A 25115-nucleotide genomic window follows, 5' to 3' on the forward strand; every position below is an offset into this window, starting at 1 on the left:
TCTTGTCTTTTCCAAGATGCTCCTCCTGACTGGCAGTTGGCCAAAACCATAACCTTTTCGATCATATTAAGTTGTTTTTAAAAGTACTGATGGGTGGATGCAGTCATCAGTTCAGAGTTTTACTGTTTGACCTTTAGCCACTTAGGAACGTGTCTTTGCATTTGTAACATTAAAACCAAGGGGAAGAGTATGTTTATGACTCTTTGGGGAATAAAACGTGTTCATTTACTGCGGCAGTGACAATGTCTTCAAATAAATCTTAATGGGAAACAATTCCCTCTTGATGTTCATTCATTCCCTTGTTTGCCTCTTTCCTCTTCTTTTTCTCTATCTCTAAGGTGGGAATAGAAACACCTACATCATAGAAGATTAGAAATAATACATAAAGAACTTACTAAAACCACGAGATAGTACTGTAGTCATGCTACTCTCCTTCTCCCTTGAAAATGCATCTGGCAAGAAGTCGATTCTGAATGGGTGATGTTGTAAGCTTGGAGCAGGTTTGGCTCTCCAGAAAGCAGACTCTGAGATGGAGGTTAGCTTGCAGGATGTTTATCAGTGAATGTTCTTGGCTGTCACACCGATGGCAGGGAGGGAGGAGAAGCAGAACTGGAGAGAAGGAATAGATGACCTGTGATGCCGGCCCAGTGACGGCCGTCATCACTTCAGCTGGAGTGGCCCTTCAGAATTGTACCAAGTTGTGGCAGGAGGGCCTGGCCCTCCTAGTCACTGGGTGCAGGTTACCCTGGGAAGAGGACATGGCCTTGGGCAAAACAGCTCTCTTCAGCTGAGGCAACCCCAGAAGGCTGCCCCTTGGCCGCATGCCCTAATGCTCTCGGCAGCTGGGAAAATAAGTCATCCATTTCTGAAGAGGGGTGTTGCTGTGGCAGCACCCACCACTGTCCTTTACGTTTACCTCGAGTCCAAAGGGCAGTGGTTCAAGCAGAGTGAAGTTCTGCAGTTGGTAGAAATGTCCTCTTAACAGTCAAGGACAGCAGTGTATTTTCAAGGTGGTACTTGTAAAATGTCAGAAAATGAATACATTTTATTCAGTGTGCTTCTGATTTTTCAAAGTCACTTAGGGCCGGAGAGAGTCCTGTGACCTGTCTCAAGGCCTGACCGTACCTGTGGCATAAGAATGGGGTCCTATTTGTAGACGTGCATATGTCTGCCTCTCAGGCGTGCATGCAAGTTGTGTGAGACCTGCATAGACAGTTACCAGAATGGAGGCTGATCTCAAATGCATGGCAAGTCCAAGGGACAGAGAAGATGGAGCCTAGCAAGCGTTTCTTTGATTTTCCTACTGAGTTCATTTGCAGCATCAAAGCAGTGTTCAGGAGCTAGCACCCCATCTCCCCCTCACACGTTTCCTTTGAATTTCTTTTTTTCAGTCTTTCTGGACAGCCTGCTCCCATGGCTCTACTGTCATACTGATGACCAGCTGGGAGTCCCTTCAAGTTAGAAATGACACTTTGCTCTTAACTTCATCTCATGAGGGGCAAGATGGAGGGGGATATGGGAGAAAGACAGTTCCATCCTGTGCTAGTGATCGTACCAAGAGAAATCTCCAGATGACTTCTATTGCAGCCTCCCTCAAGCTCTATCCAGACAGCTAGAAAACAGATAGTGTCTTTGATAAGACTGTTAACTTGTTTTTCCCCACCTTATTTCATCTTTCCCTACAAGAGAATTTTGTGCATGTGCAGAGGAGGTGACCCCTTGTCCTCTTTTTCCACAGTTCACTATTTTATGAAATAAAATCCCTGAAAAGAATTTAGTTCTCCTTAATCTACTTCCCCTTTTCACTGTTTCCTCCAGCTCTTATCCAGAAAAAAATCTTCTTATCCTTCAGAAATTCTACCTTTTTCTCCCCTTTTTTCCATTTGTGTCCCCCCCACTGCAATGATACTCATAAAAACTGATAAACCTAAATGCAGATACATCCATGACCAACCAAAGCCAAGAACAGTGTGAAATGCACGTGGACATAGGAAGGACCACTTTTAAATGTCCTCTGAGAGACGGTGTTCCTTCACAATGCGCTGCTTTCTCACTGCCTTCTCATTGTCGCTGCCATGTTTCAAGTACCAGCTTTCAGAATTTTACAACTACTCACATAGAAATGTTTATTTAAATTCTCATGCAGTCATAGCTCATTTCTGTTGTGAAAAACAGGAGTTTCGTTTTTTGTATTAAATGGGATTCCATGGGATAATCTCAGAGCTTGAGAATAATAGCATCGTGTTCTGTGTTGTAAATAGCTCACAAGTGACCTTTCAGACCACAGCCTGTTCCCGAGTTGGAGATCCTTTTATCAGAAAGATGAACTCCGACTTTGAGGGATGAGTTTCCTTCCTTCGTGTCACAAGGGACAGAGTATTTCATTATTTTTTTTTTCCTGTATTATGTTCCATTCGTCTTAAATTGTCAACCCATAAAGGGCAAGGGCAGCATTTGCCAGGCTTGACGTGAATCGTGGTGTGTAGCAGCGTGGTAAATATTATTTTGACCATGATGATGAATATGTTATCATCTGTGATGTAGAGCTACATGATTGTCATCTAGTAGTTTTTTTATAATTTGTTTCTTTTTTTGCTTTTAAAGGTCATAGAACTCTGTGATTGAGTTTCTCTGTACTAAGTTTAAAAGTACAAATTTGTTCTTTGAATGAGCAAGCTGTGTCTCTGAAACTGAGAAATGAGTCCCTGTTTCACAGCACAATTTTGCTTTTTTTCCCACCGTCTTCATAGAAAACACTCGTGAGTTATATATGAGGATGTTTCTCACAGACATTTAATTTTTAATAAACTGTTACTAGGTACTAAACTGATAGTATATAAACGAATAACACAATAAGTGGTAAGAGGCAGCTGTTCATGATATGATTTTCAAGATGGTTACCCTATACATTTAACACTTTTCTTACACATATAATGTTAGCCAGTGTTTTTGTTTTTGTTTCTGTTTTGGCCGTGCCACGTGGCTTGCAGGATCTTAGTTCCCTGACCAAGGATCTAACCCGTGCCCCATGCAGTAGAGGCGTGGAGTCCTAACCACTGGACCTCCAGGGAATTCCCCACATACAATTTTAAAGGATTTGAGTATAAGCTATGTTTACATGCATGTTTGTTAATCCAAATAAATTTTTGTTTTTTGTTTTTTTTTTTTTGCTGTACACGGGCCTCTCACTGTTGTGGCCTTTCCCGTTGCGGAGCAGAAGCTCCGGACGCGCAGGCTCCGGACGCGCAGGCTCAGTGGCCATGGCTCACGGGCCCAGCCGCTCCGCGGCATGTGGGATCTTCCCGGACTGGGGCACGAACCTGTGTCCCCTGCATCGGCAGGCGGACTCTCAACCACTGCGCCACCAGGGAAGCCCCCCAAATAAATTTTTATATAGTAGCAAAGGGGCAGAGATGAAAACAATACCATATAGTAGTTTTTATGTGGTGTTTAAAACTGTACTCCCAGGATCCTTAGGACTGAAACAATAGTATTGAACCTTTATGTTCCCAGCTCTATGAATGATTCATTCTCTATGATCTTTTCTATAGCTACTAAAGTGGTTCAATTTATAAGAAAACAAACAAAAAAAAAATCGAGAGATCAAGACAATGTGTGGTCATGTTCAGTAAACCCAAATATTATTGGTGGGGAAATGCCCCTGGAAAGTGTAGGATGAGAAGACCTTTGGATAAAGACAGAGCTACTTTACAACAACTGGGGACAAGATGAATTTTCAACTGTGGACTTGTTTCATGCAAAAATGCTTGGAGGATTTGGGAATTTAGTTGGAAAGTTGTATCCAAAATGGAATCTAAACATAACATATTCTTCAAGTGCACTTGATGGAAATGCAAATTGAGGTTTCATGAATGCCTGTGTTTTCTTTGAATCTTTGCTTTAATAAACCAGTTTTCCTTACTTTATGATACATTATGTACTACCACTAGTAAATTTGAGCCAGTCATGTATTCAGATCTTTTGCTCTTTTACCTAGAACTGCCTTCCCCTTTCAACATTCTTTTTCATAACCTGAAACATAAAGAGGATAGCATTCATCCATCCATTCATGACTTTCATACATTGCAAGGTAGAGTTACTTGTGTAATTCAAAGGTTGGAAATAACTTGCCATTTTAGAAGGTAAAGATCAAAGTCATGCCTTGAACTGTAGCCTAAAAAAGTGTTACTCTCCAATATGATCTGCAGTTCAGTATTTATTTTAGATGTTTTAAGTTATGAGAGGTGCCCCTGACATAATCTGAATCCATTAAAACCTGACTACCATTTTTCAGTGGCTTCATTCATTCATTCCATATGTGTGTTCATTCTCCATTCATGCACTGACACATTTGTGTGCTGGTTTATGGAAGATGAATTAAAAATAGTTCCAGTTCTCTTGGGAGTTTGGGACTAGCAGATGCAAACTATTATACATAGGATGGATAAACAACAAGGTCCTACTGTATAGCACAGGGAAGTATATTCAATATCCTATAATAAACCATAATAGAAAAGAAAAAAAAAATAACTATGGGTATGTATATATGGTGACATCATAACTAGACTTACTGTGGTGATCATTTTGAAATGCATAGAAATATTGAATCACTGTGTTGTACACCAAGAACTAACATAGTGCTGTAGGTCAATTATACTTCAAAAACAAAAAAACAAACTTATAGAAAAAGAGATGAGATTTGTGGTTACCATAGGTGGAAGGGGGAACTGGATGAAGGCAGTGAAAGGTACAAACTTATTTATAAGATAAATATTAGAGATGTAATGTACAACATGATAAATATAATTAACATGGCTATATGTTATATATGAAAGTTGTTAAGACTAAATCCTAAGAGTTCTCATCACAAGAAAAAAAATCTTTTTTCTATTTCTTTAATTTTGTATCTATATGAGATGATGGATGTTCACTAAACTTACTGTGATACTCATTTCATGATGCATGCAAGTCAAATCATTATTGCTGTACACCTTAAACTTAGTACTATATGTCAATAAAAAAAGAAACAAAAAGTAGTTCAAGTTCTCAAGTAGAAAGACACAGATAAATAAAGTGCTAAATAGTATGTGATACCTTGCCCTATTTAAGGTGTGGTCAGAGCGCCCTTGGAGCACAGATGAAAGAGTAAATGATTCCATTTGGGCCCAAGGATGGGGAAAAGGAAGTAGGAAATTGAAAGGGCTAACCTTGGAGCTAGACCTAAAACTAAGGCTACTTTGCAGTATCCAGTGTAGAAGGGCTGGGGAATGCAACTCCCGCAAAGGGGATAATATGTATAAAGGCACTGAGGCCTGCATGAAAGAACTTGATGAGAATTTAGGTATGACAGTGTGGAGGGCAGTGTGTGGAGAGGTAGCTGGGATGGGAGCCTGGAAAGGTAGCAGGAGAGCAGTGGTAAAGGACTTTGTAGGAGATACTGAGAACAGGCTTTCCCTCTGCTTCATCAGGTGGCTGTTGCAGGTGGGGACAGATGTCCATTCTTTCAGAACTCAGGCAGTGACTAAAACCAAAGCAAGGCTGGTCTGGGGACAGAGTGCTTCAGTTATATATCATGCTCTGTAGTGCTGAGCTGAAGGGCCTCTTCCAGACTCTCAGAATTGCAGGCTGGCAGGGACCTTTCAGTTCACTTTGTCTAGCTCCTTTGTTTTATAGAGGAGCCATCTGAAGCCCAGTGAGACTGAAGAACTTAATAGCTTGCCTTTAATAGTTATCAAATATGATATAGCTGAAGAGTGAAGTCAGGATTCACCCACGTAGACTTCTTGGGTAAGAAATGAGGTGATACACTGTTATGACCCAGACAACCTGTCATCCCAGTTTTAAACAGCTCCTGTGAAAGAATAAGTTTTCACAGGTAATATAGTTTGGTTCTTAGAATTTTGAGCGCCCTCTTAAAATAGAATTGCCCATAATAAAGGAACCTGACTGCCTAAGACCAGAACACGTAACAGTAATGGCTCTGCCCTCATTCATCCCCTCAGCGATTATTTACCGAGTTCAGTTTGTGTGCCAGGCTCTGAACTGAATTAGGTAGACAATTGGGACCTAGAACTAACCTCGTCCTTATATCCATGGAACTTACAGTCTGTTGCAGGAGACGTCATTCAAAAACTTGCACAAATAAGAGGGGATGGTTGAGTGGTATATGGTGCTATGAGAGTGTGCAGTTGGGGTGAGGGGATGTGTGTCGAGGAAAGCTACTCTGAGAAGTGACCAGTGAACCGACATCTGTAGGGTGAATACAGCTTAACTTGGTGGGGAGGGAAAGGAAGAGTATTCCTTGCAAAGGGTCGATCATGGGCAAAGTCCTGTGTGGGAGGGAGTATAACAAGGAAGGTCTTTGTGACCAGAGTATAAAAAGTCAGGGTTGAGAAGTACAGGATGAAACCAGAAAAGGGCAGGACCTTACAGGCTGTAGTACTGATTTTTTCTATTATTCTCAGAGCTTTGATATATTTATGAGGATGATGACATCATCAAATGTGAATTTTGAAAAGACCTCTCTAACTGCTGTGTGAGAAATGGATTGGAGAGGAACCTGAGTATATGGGCACAGCCCTACAAGGAGACTGCTAGAGAAGGCCAGGCAAGAGGTGATAACGAAGCTAGGGCAGTGGTGGGAGTGGAGAAGTTGAGAAGAAGATGGCTTTGGGAGATATCAAAGAGATAAGGCCATTGTGATGTGGGTCTTGGACTGGATATGTGGGTCGGGGGCATGTGAATGACTCCTGGGTTTCTGGCTTGTAGAGTCGTTGGACGCAGTGCTACCATTCGACAGAATTGGGGGCAATGGACGAGGATCTGGCTTGGAGATATGTAAGGATTGTATCAGCTAAATGGTGGCATGAAATAAAAGGAAAACAACCCCATCAAACTGTTGTCTGATATGGCATGATATGTCTTATTACCTTTTCCTTTAAAGAAAAGAAATTGAACCTAATAAAATTTTCCTGATGCCACATATCCAAAAAGCATTTAAGTACAAGTGTGACAGAATCGAAGGGACCTCTGGTGGTCTCATAGATGCTGTGTTGAGGAAGGACAACTGTGGAGACAGGGAGCCTTCCGGGAAGGCTTTCCAGCGGCCCTTTGGAGTGATGCAGAGAAATCCACCTAGGAATAGCGAGAGAAAGCAGGACTTACAGCAGAAGACTAACATTTTAGAGTGGGTGATTGGGAGAGAGAAAATTGCTTAGATTTGGCTGGAGGCGGAGGGGAGATAATGAATTCAGTTGAAGCCATGCTAGGTTTTAGGTGCTTAGACCTCTAAATAGAGATACACAAGTTGGAAGTTTGTGTCAGCTGCTGAGGCCACAGATCAGGACTGGAGAGAGACTTGGCAAGTCATATAGCGACAGGTGATTCTGGAAGTCTTAGCACGTTCTCCAAATAGGGAGAATGTGTATGGATCGAAGGAAAAAAAGTATAGTTTTACAATTGAGATATTTTTAAATAGCTAGAGTATACCAGACAGTGTGGTAAATTATTTCTGATAGGTGCCTTATTTAATCCTCCACTACCTTTTGCAGTTTCTTCATTGTTACCCGCATTTTCCTCATGAGGTAACGGAGATTCTGAGAGGTTGGTATATTGACCAAAGTCACACAGCTAATAAATGGTCAGATCTGGGTTCAAACCCACGTCTCATGATGCCAAGTTTGATGTTATTTTCCTACACCCAGGCTTTTTGACAGCAACATTTAAGAAGAGGGTTAGGGAAAGAAGGTCTACAGAAGAAGGCTGGAGGGTATGAGAGAAGCAGTAGAAGATTCAAAAGAAGATAGACTCCTGAAAGGCAATATGAATGTGGTCACAGTTAGGGAACAGAGCAGTTTCAGAACACAGTGAAGTGAAGGGCCGAGGCATGAAGGGATGGTGAAGAAATGGAATTCGTGAATGGTACTGCCATGTTCAATAAGGCGATGAGGGGTAGGACAGAGCGACCAGCAGTAGGGGACGTAGTCATGGCAGCCTTGGGAGTTACAACAGCATTTGTGAGTGGTAAGAGCTGTACACAGAGCTGGGTTGGGTGCCCGTACACATAGACCTCTCATAGAAGCATCAGTAGTGCAGGGTTGAGACACTAGGGTTGTGAGAGATTAAGGTAACTTCATGAGTGTAGACAGGCAATTCTGGGTACAAGCTTGCTTTGGAGTCTTTTAAATTGTACTCAATCTGCTGTCTATTCAGTTGTTGATCCCTTATAAGAAGAGGTCTCTGAATTATTATTTGAAGTAATCTGTCAAGATATACAGACCTTTGATTATTTTTCAAGCAGACTTGTCTTCTAGGACATCAACATGAGGTCATAGGGTATTTATGGTTATAGTTAGAAAATGACATCATGAACTACTGCTTATCTAAAACGATCTAACTTGGTTACTATGTAGTTATTTTTACCTATCTCATGTACTTTAGGTTATGTTTTCTGTCCTGTGTTTTGACTGCTACCGCTAATTTTGTTTTGAGATCGTAAAACAGCTTTAGACTTCTCTGAAAGCCCATTACTTATTGGCATGTTTTCATTTATTGACAGGTTCATGTATTCCTTTAGGCTTTTAAAACACATTCATAGGAATAACAATAATTTATTTTGGGGATTGGAGTTGTATCTAAGTCTCACCATCTGAAAGAGAATTATAAAATTCACTTCCAAAATTTTGGGCTTTTAAAAATCATGCAGTCAAAGCATTTACGATCATTTTTTTGGATGTGAATTGCAAGGTGGTTTCAGCGTGTATAGTATTTAACAGGAGATGTCTCTTTCTCTTTTCGTGTGTTGAGGTACATTTTTAAAATTTTCTATCCTTGTCTCCTTTATGACTCAAGTGTTACTTTCCCGGGGAGAATCACTGTGCTTTTATTCTCCCTTAACCACTCAAATCACCTAGGGATGGTTAATCTGTGCACTCTTTCTCTCTGGTATCCTAGTCCTGCCCAGCCCTGTGAAATGTTTCAGAAACCAATCAATCTGTAACCATTAGGTTAAGGCTAAATGGTGACTCCCCTCAATTCCAAATGGTCTGAGAGCTGAGGCATGTGGGAACTGTCATGGTGGCCGTGTGTTTAGACCCAGGGGAGAGGTCCAGGCATCACCATTGCTTACTACAGAAGCAGAAGACTGCTTTAATGCCACATACTGGGCTAGGCCCTGGGGACATATTAATGAGCAAATAGGTGCAGTCCCTTCTCTTGAGGACTTTCTGGAAAAGAAATATCCTGCAAACAGCATAGCAGAAAGGTAAACCAAGCTTATTAATAAGTAAGAAATATATTCCTTACTTATTTTTTATTTATTTATTTATTTTGCGGTACGCAGGCCTCTCACTGTTGTGGCCTGTCCTGTTGTGGAGCACAGGCTCTGGACGTGCAGGCCCAGCGGCCATGGCTCACGGGCCCAGACGCTCCGCGGCATGTGGGAACTTCCCGGACCAGGGCACGAACCTGTGTCCCCTGCATCAGCAGGCGGACTCTCAACGACTGCGCCACCAGGGAAGCCCAATTCCACATCTTTGAAATTTGTATTAATAACACTTATTCGACCAAGAAGTTGGCGAATTATGTAAACTTAAAGATTGACTTTCTTCAAGAATCTGTCAAATTAGGATGTGACAGCCGGCTCTAGCTATCAATGTGTATTTCCTACTCACATTCATTTTTCCTAGTCAATAACATTTAATAGTAAGCAGTATAACTGGCTATAACTGATATGATGATCATCTCCATATAATCTATATCATTTCTTACAGTTATTGCCAGTTTTCGAGGAACTGTCCCGTATGGCCTGTCATTGGAAATTGGAGATACAGTTCAGATCCTGGAGAAGTGTGATGGTAAGTAGACTAGTGTTGATTGTTTGAGGTTGTATAAACAATCTCCTGCAACATTGGACAGTTCATAAAGTTTACAGATTGTTTCCATACTTCTATCAATCCCTGGAATTTCCCCAGTAGTCACAGTGAACCATTTTTAACAAAACTTTTTTCTTGCATATTGAATGTTTGGCTTATGGGAAAGCATTATTCGGTATTTTTAAGCTGATTGTAGTTTTTCCTAATATTATTTACTTATATTCACTAGATGCCAACATAGAAAGCAATTGAGACTATTGAATTTGTGAGAGTTCATGACTTGGGGCCAAACAAGAAGGCCTTTCTTAGAATGTCAAGAGTCTGGTGGGTTCCCCAGGACAGAAAGAAAGAGGTCTAGAGCAGAAATGCCTTACCCCAGGTTGGGTAACCAGATGCCTCCAGGTGGGACTCCTGCCCGGGCCAACTCTGCTCTAGTCCTGCAGCCATCTCCTCACCTCCCTCAAATCTGGGCTGAAGTTATTCACTGCATTTGAAAAGTTAAATGAACTTGTATGATTAATTTATGTAACAGGTATCTCATTCAATCGACCTAATATGTATATTCTCACATGCTTCTATTCCTGGTCAACAAAACATCCTTAAACTCTAGTCCTTAAAAAGATCCCAGATGAAATGACTACTCTTTTTTTCTTATCAAAATGGCCACATTGTAAAGTCCTATCAGTATATCCAAAGATGACTGTTTTTCCTCTTAATATATTGTCCTTATTAGGAATTTATAATATGGTAAGATTCTATCATATCAAGGTTCATTATTGGCAAAATTGTGTTCTCCCAAATAGAACTATTACTTTTAGTTAGAGCCTGTTATTAAATTGTGGTGATACATGGACATTTATTTTGTCCAATGTAACTAATAAAAATAAAGGTTTTCTCTATCATTGCCAGATATATTTTGTTTCTATTTTCTTTACAGATAAATATAAAGTCTGTTTTGAATTGGTGAAAATGGGCTTCACAACTATAGGAGCTGTATTTTTGGTTTTTTAATTTACTTATTTATTTATTTTTGGCTGTGTTGGGTCTTCGTTTCTGTGCAAGGGCTCTCTCTAGTTGCGGCGAGCGGGGGCCACTCTTCATTGCGGTGCGCGGGCCTCTCACTATCGCGGCCTCTCTTGTTGCGGAGCACAGGCTCCAGACGCGCAGACTCAGTAGTTGTGGCTCACGGGCCTAGTTGCTCCGCGGCATGTGGGACCTTCCCTGACCAGGGCTTGAACCCGTGTCCCCTGCATTGGCAGGCAGATTCTCACCACTGCGCCACCAGGGAAGCCCCTGGGAGCTGTTTTATAACCTGAAAACATTTCTGTATGCTGTAGTTGGATAGAGACCTCTCTATGACATATCTGCAATTCTCAAAAAGTTTTGGTTTCTGTTAAAATAGTTGTTTAAGAATGGCTATATTTCTTGGATGGATGTCTTTAAGGGATATAGTAAACCCTGACATTATAGAGATTCCATTTCTTAATTCATTCTGTTCTCTCCAGATTGATTTCAAAATGATGTTTTACAATATATTCTTTTGAGAAAACTTATGAGGAACAAAAATATTTAAATGCAAATCTCAAATACTTCTTTCTAAAAGTTCAATTAATCAAAAAAAGATTCAATTCCATAGAACATTTGTTACATGATAAAAATAATTTCTTACCAATAAGCAAAATGGTTTTTGTTCTTGAAGAAAAAATAAATTGAAAATAATACATTTATAGGGGGCTATATATTAATCATATAAATATATATATGTATCTATCTATCTATCTATATATGTATATATATATATACACACCCTGTAATTGTTTTAAACTATAAAAAGATATGTTCCCCATTAAGGATAGTGCCGTAAAATTGATTCAGAGTTCCTTGGAGATTAAGTAATAGGCATTCTACAGAATAAAAACTATGTGTGGATGACAGAGTGCCATTAATTCTCTTAGTAGATAAGACTTGGCTTCACTCTTCTTAGGCTATCAGACTGATCCTAACCCAAGACAGTAAGCTGAAGAAATGTGTGAATTCACTACAGAACTGCTGGCTGAGCAGTATGCTTTGATGGTAGAGTCTGGGCTTTGTAGTCAGGCAAAGAGAATTTGGAACTATGTTAAATCTTGTGTAGATTTTTGAATTTCCCTGGGATGTAGTGTAGCGTTTTATAAAATGAAGTGAAACTAAGCTCAGAAAGGTCAATCAATTTGCCCAAGATTCAACAGCTAATAAGTAGCAAAGCCAGAATTTAAGCGCAATACTCTGATTCCAAAGCCTTTATTTCCGTTATGCATGCTTCTATTTTTCATGTACGTTTCCAATACAATTTGTAAATGATTTTATTAATAGAAGACTTAAACTAGTAGTCACTTGACTGTTAGTCGAGCCTAATCCCAACCCCCATTATGTTTTTACCTAGAATATTTATATGTGGGGTAAAATTCCATCAGTAAAGGACAGATTGATTTCTAATCATTTCTTCAAAGTATTGTAATGATTTATTGAAATATGACCATGATTATTTCTCCACAGGCTGGTACAGAGGATTTGCCTTAAAAAACCCAAATATCAAGGTAAAAATTATTGCTTTTAACCATAATTATGGGATTTTTAAGAAAGACAGTTATTTTTCTTTATTTCGTTATACAATTGAAATTACAGTTGGGACTCTTAGTTGAAATACTAAATGGCAATACAGATTTTCATAATTTTGGAAATTCTTTTGAACTTGGATTATAGTTAAGACATGCTATTCAAATGATAATCCTATGTAGCTCTTGAAATTTATACTGAGAAGACCTTAATAGGCTTACTATATATACAAAAAAATCTTTTTGAAGTGTTAGTTTCACAGAGAGTGAAAGTAAAATTCAGGCAGGGGAAATATATATATTCCAAAAGAAACACTGAATAGAGGTATTTAATCTTTAAGTTTTCTGTGGTATCATTTGTAAAAAGTTGGTGTGGAGAAACAGGTTTATTGTAGGGTATGTTAAGAGTCCCTTTGGATTTGAGGAGCTGAAATGTGGGAAAATCATATAAAGAGTCCATCTTTCTTACCATTACAGACAAAAACTAAGACTCATTATCCTTTATATATTTATATAAATCCTAAGGAATTATAGTAGGAAGTAATATGATTTTTCTTTTACCTTTCATTTATGTAGTTTATGATTTTGACACTAATCCTCGCTAATATCTATATTTTTTCTAATACTTTGTTCTAATCTACCCATGCTACCCACATTTCTCTAATATTTTTTTACATGTCATGTTCATTTTTCGGTTTAATTCTGGTTTTACTAGGATTGTAGATAAGAAATTGTATCATTTCTCATTACCAAAGTCTAATATAAGCAATCTAAACTCTTTTGTCTGCCTTTCTGCTTAAATATACCTTTTTTCCGGATCATCCAACTGTGTTTATTAGGTTATTTCATTTATTTTAGGCCATTCTAAAGGAGAGCATGATACTTTAACCCTCATTTAAAGTTATTTTTGGACATCTGCAGGCACATGCAAATGTAGCTTCAGTATTTAATTTTTCATTTAGTACATGCTTGAGAAAAAATGTGTTATGGTTTGTTATTCTGTTACCCTTTGAACCTCAAGTTCTGACTTTTTCTTGTTAATTACTATAATTACTCTATTTGTTATTCCTACCATATTAAGGTAAATTTAAATTCCAAAGGAAAAAAAAAGTTATTTTTTTAACCTATATACCTATTTACTACTGTTGTATATTACAGAACTTGCTAGTTAAATTTTATATTATCCTTGGATCCACAGTGGTGATAATGTATTCAAATGACATTTGTTTTCCTAAATATTTAATTGAATTTGTCATTTAATTGTACCTAAAAAATCATTCAGAGAATATTGTTGTTTAATGGATAATAAAATTGATGCTCTTCTTTTTAATGTTGTTTTTTTCAATTTCTCATTTAGAACAAAGGAATAATTTCCTTGCCCTAGCTTTTCCCTACAATAAAAGGCTTTAAGCTAGCGTGGCTTCTTTTGTTTAATTTTTATTCCGTCAAAATGGCAGCCTGGTGATTAATTGCTGCTATGTTTTCATCAAAGATCTTCCCTAACATGTAATACACAGATTGTTTCCAGATTCATAGTGGTATTTTTTAGTATATATTTTTAAATAGACACATGAGTATTTTTGGAGAGAAGAAGAAGAACTACAACGAAAACAAACAAACAAAAACCCCCTTCTTTCAATACTGGAGTATTAAAAAAAAATTCTTATTCAACATGCTTTCTATATAGAATTCTTGAAAATATAAAAATTTTCTGTTTTATGAAGAATATACTTTTGAGTGGGATTTAATTTTTTGATTATATTTATTTTAAAGTATCTCTAAATTTGTAAACTGGTAAGTAGTAGAAAATAAAATGAATGGGTCTAAGCTACAATAGATTTAGCCTAAAGAATATGTTAGAGATTCCTTCTTCCTAGTATTGTTATGGTTGTGTGGCTATATTTTATACATATGACTTACAAAACTAACTCTGCTGTAATAGACAGCTAGAACCATAACCTGCATGTTTTCTCTTCCAGGGTATATTTCCTTCCAGCTACGTTCACTTGAAAAATGCATGTGTAAAGAACAAAGGGTAAGAAATGAATTTTGTTAATAGTTGAAGGATTTTTCATAGAACCATTACTTATTTTGGAATTTGAAGACTTAGTAATTGTCTTGAAAAATGAACTATAGAAAAGCATGCCATTGTCTGTGTTGTTTGATAAAGACAGATTACACTAAGGCAGTTGGCGGAGAAAATTCAAGAACCACATCTGTGTGTTGGACAACAGTAGGATCTAGGGCTCTGGAGGTCTCTCATTGTCCAGAAATCATGGAATCGGCCTAACCTTTTTTCTTTTTTAACATCTTTATTGGAGTATAATTGCTTTACAATGGTGTGTTAGTTTCTGCTTTAAGCAAAAGGAGTTGGTTTTTCTTGGTTTCCTGCTGTGTAGGGAAGCATGGCAGTCACACCCATCAAATGCTGAGTCATGTCTCAACCCCAGGAATTTCCTAGATTCACTACTGAATTATAAGCAGCCAAGCCTGCCATTATTTTCCTGTTTGGGGTTAATACCATATCCTTGTGTGACCATTTCACAAAGCCGCTATTCTGCTTCAGAGAACATCATTTCTGTGCTGTTTGTTTGATTGAGCTCATTGATCACTTAGGATTTCTGATATATTTGAAAAGTTTTTCCCAGTCTGTGTCCAAAAGGACTTAAAGCAGCTGTTATGATAAAAGATTATTCAAATACAATATCACAGAATGAAAGAGTAGCACTTGCTTATTTAAGTGGTTAACATAAGCAGATTATTCATTTTAAGTGAATCCAAATATTTGCTGCCAATGTCACAAGGAATATGCATTGGATCACTGAATAATTTTCATTTTATGACAAAAGAAACAATGCAGGTTGTACCATAAAAATTTCATTATTCATCAAATAGCAAAAAATAGGAATTTATTAAAGCACATTTTAAAGCATATTAAATTATATCTTCAAACTTTATTTTTACCGGAAAAGTTCCATGGAGGCTATTCAAATGGGTGATTCTTATATCCACTCTCTATAAAGGTAGAGTATTAAATCTTAGCTCAGTGAAATAATTTCTTCAGGTGGCTGAGAGTATATGGTATAACTACTTTGAGTATGTGGATAAAACTTAAAGAGTCTAGGAGATCCTTATGTTATATGTCTTATATATGTCAGTTACTTTAAGCAGTATTATTATTATTATTTTGATAGTAGTAGTAATTATTTAAAACAGTAGGTTAAAAACATAATTCTAATACTAATAATTACCACTACTATTACTCTTTTAAAAAATGTGTGTCCGTCAGAAATGTTGTGCAGTTATAATCCACCAGAAGTGAGTCAAGCAGAGTTATTAATCCTTTTGGAATTCTTCCACCAGGCTCTATCCAGCTCCCTTCAAGTAAACCAAGGGACACTCCAGAAAACACATGCTTACTCTTTGTTCTGACCTTTCTGCCCTAGTGATCTGGTCTAGGCAATGTTGAAACCCAGGGTTTCTACCCTGTCCCTTAAAGAATCCACTTGAGCAGACCCCCTGCAGCCAGAGTTCTTTGCTGCCTTTGCCCCAAGCCCCACCCTGATCCCCTCAACTCTCCAGAGCAGAGAGCCACCCAGCCCCCATCTTACACTCTGACCGAGGAAGAGAAAAGAGAAGATGCTCGCAAAAACGTCAAGCATCACTTCACCCAGTGAAAGTCCTCTCTCTCAAACTGTATTGGGGTGGGACATAATTTTAATTGAAACAAGTATCTTCTTTTATTTTTTTATTTTTATTTTTGTCCCAGCCAGTAAGTGGTGAGTATCTGGCTCCCTTGAGTCCGAGGAAGTTTAAATATGGGTAAAGGTGTCTCAGAATTTGGTCGTATAAGTGTAAGACTTGGTTGTGGGTTCTCCACCTGAAAGAGGGCATGATAAGCATTATACAGCAAGAGAACTTCAGGGTAGAACCAAAATTTATTTTCTTAAAAAAAAAAAATGTTGGAATTCATTGAGACTTTAGGTTCTAGGACTATTAACTGGAAGAAAAACTTTAGCCTGAAAACATTCAAGAACACGTGTTGCCAGGTGATTGCTTTCCCAGAGAGGAACCTCTTTGGGATTTTGATGTTACCTGCCTTATTTTCAGGGGATTAGCACCCTGATTGCCCACCAGGATGAAATAGCTGCAAAGTTCATCTCAGAATAACTGAACAAAATATAATTTCAGGGGCAACTACTTATGACAGACTGTTTGAATGTTGATTTTGGTATAATTAAAAGGAAACAGCTGCCTCACCTAAAATGGCAATTCTGTGCTTCTTAAAAATTTACATTTTGGTTGAACAAACCCCAAATCAACTTCCCACAGACTGAATTGCCTTTATGTTCTTTCCTGGGTCTTCAGAGCAATGCAGGACTGACAGGGGTCCTTAAATTACAGTTTGTGAGGTCACTTCTCTATTGTTTAATTCCTGCTGAGGTCATTTCAGTTTTTAGATGTTAAGTAGGTTGTTGAGTTTTCCTGGAAATTCACTGTTCCCTCCTGACCTTGCATTCTATCATTTTATAGTCTCTGTCTCCAGATATTCATCCTTTAAATTGCAACAGCTGCTTCAAAAGCAAAATAAATGCACTACCATTTAAAAATGTCATATTATATAGACTTGATAAAAGGTTCTATATATGTCACAGTTCATATATTACTGTTTACTTTTATTTCTAGTTTTACAGCCCAGCTTTATGTTTTCAGCAGTGTGTAAGCTCTAGAAAGGAGTAAAACATCCACAGGGTCAGTACTTTAGCAGCAGTATGAAATGAGGAGAAGAGGCTCTGTTGATGAAGAAATCGAGGCAAGATTTTAACTCCCATACTTGCCGTCAAGAAAACTTTACAAAAAAAATTATATGCCCTTTGGACATAACGTCAAAAAGGAATGCAGAGCAGTTATTAGCCTCATGCTACGAAGTAACTTTCCCTTGATCATCCATGTAACCTGGTTCAGTGTCTACATATTAGATATTGTCCTTGGAAAAAAATACTCAAATGAAGAGATAATGCCCATCAGTACAGTCAGTTAGCATTCTTTTGAGAAGCTGTAGTATTAATAGGCACTTACCCATTTTAAGCTGCGCAAAAACTGGAAGAATTTGAAAAAAGAAACTAGAGACGAGAAGAAAAGGTTATTGTATGTCAAAGATAGAATACAGAAGACCAATTCAATCTTCTGTTTTTTCCCTCCATCTCCTTCTATATCTCCTTAATATTAGGACCACCATACATACCCTGCTAGATGTTGGTATGAATATTTTCCAAGTATAGTTTCTGATGTTTAGAAAAGAAATAGGAGAAATATATTACCCTAATCATGGAGCGGAGCGTTCTGCAATGGATATTCAAATATCTGTGATGTCAAACCCTTAATAAGTTCTGTGATGCATGACAACATTACTGATAGTAGTAATCATTTTTCATGGTCTTGTTGGCGAGTCATGAAAATGAAGTGTTAATGAGAACAAGTGAGTGTTCAGTCAGTATATCAGTGTCTAGTTGTTTATAACGGTGAGTTAGTTTAGATGTTTGCAGCCATCAAAGCCTGATCGTTGAATGAGCCTGTCCCTCCCTTTGAGTCCTATAGTCATAGAGCTTGGAAGGCAAAAGCCATCTCAGTTTCTGTAGCCTGGTGACCTCATGTTACACACAAGGACTTTGGGACTTGGAGAAGTTAAACGAGTTGCTCTTTAGAGGTCAAACTGTGGCTGGAGCAGAACTCTTCTGCTATTGTTGCTTCACCACCACACTGCTCAGACTTGATCTGGATAAAGTGGCTGGTCGTTCTGTTATGGTACTGCCGTAACCCACTTTACATTCCTCACACAAGTTCATGATCGGATCCTGGTTACTGTCTGCAGAACCAAAAATAACTCTGCAGCTTCCTTTCCTGGTTGGCCTTTTAGAGTGTTTAAGATTATTGCCTATGTCATTTGCATATACACTTTGTTGTTGTTGTTCAATTTCACAGACAATTTGAAATGGTTATTCCCACTGAAGACTCTGTTATCACAGAAATGACATCAACATTAAGAGACTGGGGAACCATGTGGAAACAACTCTATGTGGTACGTAACTTTTTAATGGCATCATGTTTCCGATAAAGAATTGTTTTAAGAAATATCTGAACAGGAGTGTCAACTAGCATTTGAGCACATGCTGTAAGTCACTAGTACTCCTCCAGGAATTAGGGATAGAGAGCTTAATAAGACTCAGTGTTGTTTTAATCCCTGTGTCCATCTAGAATGGATTTTGCAAGTTCTTTTTCAAGCCGCACGAAGGCAAAAGATCACTTTCCTGGCATCTAATCAAATAGGATGGTTTACATGGAACCAGGGTCAGGCTTTCTGAATACATTTAATTTTCAGGGGGAACTAAACTTATTTTCAATACAATTTTCATATTGGTGGTATTTTTTATGTTCTAATTCTCTATAAATTATTCAAGTATAATAAAAATGATAGGCTGCTTAGCCAGAATCAATGAGAATGTTCTAAATATACAAGAGAAAGGAATGTTTCTTGGGGAAAAAAGGGGTCAGTGTTTTGGGTATATATATATATATATATATATATATATACCTATTTACATGTTGTACTTACTGAGAGTCTTCTGTGGTGCAAACCCTGTGGGAAGTACTCTATATGTAGTATCTCATTTAATCCTTACTACCACTCAAGGAAATAAAAGACTATGATCATCCCGAGTTTACAAATGAGGAAAATGAGGCCGAGAGTGAAGAACTTGCTGGAGGCCAAGTAGTTGGAAAATGGCTGAGCTGGGATTCCGATGTAAATCTAGTACCCTCCCCTCACTCTGAACCACTGTATATGGGGAATTGGGGGTGACATTTTGGGGAAGATGAATTTATTTCTTCTCTGATTTTCAAAGGAATTTATAGAACAGCTTAATCATTTGAAGGGATGTGCTCAAAATACAAAGGTGTACTTACCCTGACAAAATGATTTGAAATAGCCTGTCAAAGAGAAAATCCAAATTAGTGAGGGACATGGGCACAAAATGACCGTTTTTATTTTCTGCTACATAGAAAATGCAATAGGGGCACTTTCCTGGTGGCACAGTGGTTAAAATTCCACCTGCCAATGCAGGGGAACATGGGTTCGAGCCCTAGTCTGGGAAGATCCCACGTGCCGAGGAGCAACTAAACCCGTGTGCCACAACTACTGAGCCTGCACTCTAGAGTCTGTGAGCCACAAGTACTGAGCCCGCGAGCCACAACTACTGAGGCCCGCACGCCTAGAGTCCATGCTCTGCAACGAGAAGCCACCACAATGAGAAGGCCACGCACCGCAACGCAGAGCAGCCCCTGCTCGCCACAGCTAGAGAAAACCTGCGTGCAGCAATGAAGACCCAGTGCAGCCAAAAATAAATAAATAAATTAATTAATTAATTTAAAAAAGAAAATGCAATAGGATAGTTCATTGAGGCAAGAAAATCTTTAAAAGTCACTAATAAAAACCCTTTTGATGTTGGATTTCTCTGACCATGCCCTCCTGGAGCTGGTGGCATTAGGACTCACTACTAAAATCCACAAGATGATCTTAGATGAAACACAGCGTCTAGGCTTTGCTGGGGTGAGGTAAATGCACTGTCAAGATAACTGAACTCAAGGGCTCTGTGCTGGGAGACTACAAAGGAAATGCAGATCTCCTTTTTAGATTTAAAAAAATTTGTGTTGGAAAGAATATAAAACCCAAGTATTATTTCATTTAATATTGTACCTGACACTAACATGGAAAATGAAACTATGTGAAATTTTCAAATCACTGCATCCTAAGTACCCACTGTAAAAATAATGACAGTGTAAGTGTCAACCATTAGCTGAGCTAAGGCACCAGCACTTTTCCTTTTATGTAGCTGCTGGTGAGGAACAGAGTTGAATTTCCACTTGATTCTTCCTTATCTAGCTATTTTTGCCTGCTTTTGAGGCTGCGAGCATCTATTTTGGGGACATACTTGATTGGCTTGAAAACCTATGTGTTGTAAGCTCTAGGAGTAACCTTCTCACCTCCTACCGTCCTAAGTGACGGAAACAGAGAGAGAATTTTTTCAGAGTTTCCTTGGATACTGGAATGGTAGTCAGTTCTATTAGGAAAAAATATAATGTTTAACCTGGAAGTACCAGATTTTTGACCTTGAGAAGGAGGCTGACTTGACTCTGTTGGACCTTTTGGTTTCTCTTTTCCTGATGTAAACGTTTTTGCTAAATGTTTTAGTTCAGGTTCATCATGCTTGAGTGTATTGGGGTACTGTCTGTGGTCTTTCCTAACAGTTTTAAGGCTAGCTTCTCCACTGGAAGCTTCTCCACTGGAAGGTGCTTGATGAGCCACTAATATCTTGTTAATTGTAAGTAGTATATGAGATATACTTAATATACGTAGGACATTTAGCATAAAAAAGCACATGGCAGATGCTTGAGAAATGCTATTTGCTCTTTTTAATAACATTGGTAATGGCCTAATTTAATGTCCTTTAAAATATCACTTAATAAAGTATCAGTAATCTAACCACAAAACGTTTAGGAGAAATACAGCAGCCATCTTTTACCAAGTACTTTTGTGCAGGCCTTTGGGTGGGTATTTCACATCTGTCTTCTGTGGGACTCTGCCAGGTAGTTTTTATTCTCGAAGCTCATCAAAGATAATCTATCCAGAGTCCCATGCTAAGTGGGAAAGCCTGGCTGTAAACTGAGGTCTGCTGCTCCAAAAATTATATTATTTTCATCTTGAGGCAAATCAAAACTTACCCATTCTCTACAACACTAAAATATTTACAGTTCACTTTTTGCAAAAAATATTGCAGAAATTTTCTGATATATTGTAAAAATGTTTAGGTATTTTTCTATTTTAAGTGTTTAATATTGTACCCTACCTTTTTCATTTGACATTAAATCAAAAGCATTCTTCCCATTTCCTGAACAGTCTTCATAACTATCCAATTTTTAAAATCCAGTTTTTAAAGAAGCATCATTTTCTGACTAGCTGTCAAAACAGATATGTACTGTTTTCATGCACGAGTAGGGAGGGTTTGCTGGTCAGGACTGCAGTATGTCACTGTTCCTGCCACCTCTTCCTGAAAGGGAAAGCGGACCAACTTGTTTTCCTTTTATAAAGGATCTGACTTCTTCTCAGCTCAATGTTCTCTTAGACTTAAGAACTAGAGGCGACATTATTAGGAAATCAAGCCCATTCTTCTGGACAACTGCAGAACACCTTCCCCAAGAGCAGGACAAGTGACTTTCACACTGTGACAGTCATTTTAAGCAGAGCTGACTCTCTCCCCAGCTGCATGAGATTTGACTTATATTTTCCTTATGTAATTTCTTTGACTCAAGTGAACTTTTCTTTCTGACCACAGAGTTCCTCAAGTTTTTTTTTTTATTTTAATTTTTTAAATTAATTTTTTAATTGAAGTATAGTTGATTTACAATGTTGTGTTAGTTTCAGGTGAACAGCATAGTGATTCAGTTATATATATGTATATGTATGTGTGTATATATATATATATATACATATATATATATACATATATATATATATATATATATATAGCCTTTTTCAGATTCTTTTCCATTATAGGTTATTGCAAGATACTGAATATATAGTTCCCTGTGCTATACAGTAGGTCCTTGTTTATCTGTTTTATATATAGTAGTATGTGTCTGTTAACCCCAAACTCCTAATTTATCCCCCCCACTTTCCCCCTTTGATAATTGTAAGTTTATTCTCTGTGTCTGTGAGTCTCCTTCTGTTTCGTAAATAAGTTCATTTGCAACATTTTTTTTAGATTCCACACATAAGTGAAATCATATGATGTTTGTTTTTCTGTGTTTTGGTTACTTCACTTAGTATGATGATCTCTAGGTCCATCCTCCTCAAGTTTTTCTTGATCTTCCCTGCTTGTTCTTTTATATGATCTAAACAGAACCCACCTCTCAAGATCCACCAAAACTAACAGCTCTAAATCAAGGTATTCATTCTTCAGCTGCTGGGACTACGTAGTGCAGTCTCAGCCATTGTGGTTGGGAGCTTATACCAGGTGAAGAACACAGACACTGACCAGTGACTTAAAACATTATAGCACCTTTGGAATGACTTGTATGGGAGTGTATAACGTGAGTAAAGAGTGAGAGGTTATAGAAGAACAGGCTCAAGAGAATGCTCTAGGAGTTGAGAGCAAGATTATTGATATCTCAGAGGACAGGGATGGTGTCGTGGAGAATCCTTCTTGGTCAGCTGGCACATTGCCTAACCTACACAGTACATGAAAATGCTTTTCCAGTCACCAAGCATTGATAAAGCAGAAGATCCATCACTACTTTTTACCAAAAAAAGAAAAAAAGAAAAAGAATGTTATGACTGACCATCCTTACCCATCACCCAGAACTTGGTATTTCTGGCAGCGTATCTCTGTAGAGGACTTTAGATGAACGATCATCTCAATACTTTCGTACCACTATTCATATAGCCTACTAATAATTTTTGTAGAAAGTAAAAGCATGGCTTCTTCTTAAGAAAGATGAAGGGTTGATGGAAGATGAAATACTTATAAAAGGTTTACCCTAAATATCTCTGGGGAAGAGACATACATTTAGATTTTGATAAAGACACAATATTTATAAGAGGGTTTATTCTGAATCAGAACATTAATGATAACAGCATTAGTAGCAGCTGTTACTTACATGATATTTATTCTGGGCCAAGCATTGTTCTCAGAGTTTTAATATATGAAGTCATCAATCCCTATAGCAAGCCTATGAGATAGGTACTATGATAGCCATTCTACAGATAAGAAAAGAAGCACAAAGAGGTTAATACACTGCCAAAGGTTTTTCACTCAGTGAAGGGCAAAATTTCAATGCACATTGAGGTAGTTTGTCTTTCAAGTCTGTGCTCTTAATCAGTATACTCTTGGGGTCTCTTCACAAATGTTATCTGTAATCCATAAAATAACCTTACAGGAAGTTAGTACTGTGCCTGTTTCACAGATGGCAAAAGCCATACTCAAAGCCTATAAAACTAGTGAGTGGCAAAACCGAGATTTGAAGCCAGGAGTTTAACCTGTCTTTTTTCCAACTAAGCCTCCTCGCTTGATGAATTTCACAGGAGATTAGCCTGAATTTACATGAATGTTCAACAAGTAAGAAAGAAAACATTTCTTTTTAAGTCTGAATACTGACCAGATAATGGCAGTGAAAATTCATCAATGAACGAGTGTGAGAGCCCTCTGTGTACCCAGCTTCTGATGGGAACACAGTAAAGCATTAAGACCAACATGTAAGAAATAATTGGAAAACCGTGTTTTCTGTTGAATTGGCTTTAATTACATGCAGGCATACTTCAGAGAAGGGGAAAAAAGAATGTGAGCAAGAGTTGTAAGGGGAAGATTTCCTGAGGGAGGTGGAGGTCGGGTGGAGCCTTGAAGGGTAATAGAATTGGATGGAGCTAAAGAAAGAGGATTTGAGGTGGAAACGGAAGCAGAGTAAGTAAAGCCAGAGACCAAGCTTGGGTGTGGAGGCTTAGTGAGGACCCTGGGACACAATGTCTGTGTTGGGGAGTCTGAGAAGTGAAGTTGGATTCTTGGGCAGGAGAACAGCATTGTGAAATGGGATGAAAGCATGTAGAGCAATGAGTGCATTTGAGAACCCGAGGGGAGAGTTTGTCTGTTAATGGAGAATCTGTCCACAGAGTGGCCAGCACACAGAGGGTAAGCAGGACTGCCCCCCATTTCCTCTGTGGTTACCCCATGTCTCAGTGACTGATCATTGAATTTCCGCATTTGTGTATTTCCCAGAGAAATGAAGGCGATCTCTTCCACCGGCTGTGGCACATCATGAATGAAATCCTGGATCTGCGGCGGCAGGTGCTTGTGGGGCATCTCACCCACGATCGGATGAAGGATGTGAAGCGCCACATCACCGCCCGCCTGGACTGGGGCAACGAGTGAGTACTGGCCGCTGAGGGGGTGGTCTCTGGTGGCTGAACACAACAGATGTGACTGCAACACAGGTGTGAGCCACTATGCAGTCCTATCTCTGGAAGACACCAGAGGAGCCTTTTCCATCTTTCCGCTTTGGGGGGCTTAGTGCAAACTCTCACTAGTAGAGTCAAGAACTGCATCCTCTAGGGCTGGTGGGGGTCCCAGGACATTGTCGGTTCTCTACTGCCCTGTGTGCTCTGACAGTGTGCAAATGCTCATGAAATACAAAGTATTCACTGGGGTCAATCGGATATGGCGTCTGCTAAAAATTCATCTTGTTTCAAGGCTTTAGGTTTGGCATGTGAATTTCCTTCTAAATATATTCCTCTTCTTTATTGTGGCAGTAGGTCGTTGGTGTAATCTGGAGGGATACGCTAATGCTAATAGCTTCTGTTAAAAGTCTTAGGACAGGTACCCTGGGTGGGAGGGGGCGTGCTCTCCTTATTGCCCTGATTCTGCCTGTGTATACATATTAGTCTCTTTGAGGAGCTACTTGGGAGGGCTCAGTAAAAAAGCTGCTCTTGACCAAGATTTACTTTTAAATAAAACTGTGAGTGACTAATCTACAATAACAGCCAAGCACTTTAAATAGTATCTCTAATCACTTAAAGCTCTGATGAAGGCTGATTGTGCTAAGT

The 25115-nt window shown here is 38.6% G+C and overlaps 1 protein-coding gene across 3 annotated transcripts in view; it reads left to right on the forward strand.

The window, feature by feature from the left end:
• The window catches only part of DOCK4 (dedicator of cytokinesis 4), a 491577-nt gene that overhangs the window by 204552 nt on the left and 261910 nt on the right, over positions 1-25115 (forward strand). For all 3 annotated transcript variants that reach the window (XM_033428263.2, XM_033428264.2, XM_004269886.3), the window contains exons 2-6: positions 9771-9854; positions 12408-12448; positions 14446-14501; positions 18449-18545; positions 24292-24440. In XM_033428263.2, the coding sequence (XP_033284154.1) occupies positions 9771-9854; positions 12408-12448; positions 14446-14501; positions 18449-18545; positions 24292-24440 (427 nt within the window). The remainder of the gene's footprint in view (positions 1-9770; positions 9855-12407; positions 12449-14445; positions 14502-18448; positions 18546-24291; positions 24441-25115) is intronic.

This window comes from Orcinus orca, chromosome 9 (assembly GCF_937001465.1).
Source record: "Orcinus orca chromosome 9, mOrcOrc1.1, whole genome shotgun sequence".
NCBI classification, from domain to species: Eukaryota; Metazoa; Chordata; class Mammalia; order Artiodactyla; family Delphinidae; genus Orcinus; species Orcinus orca.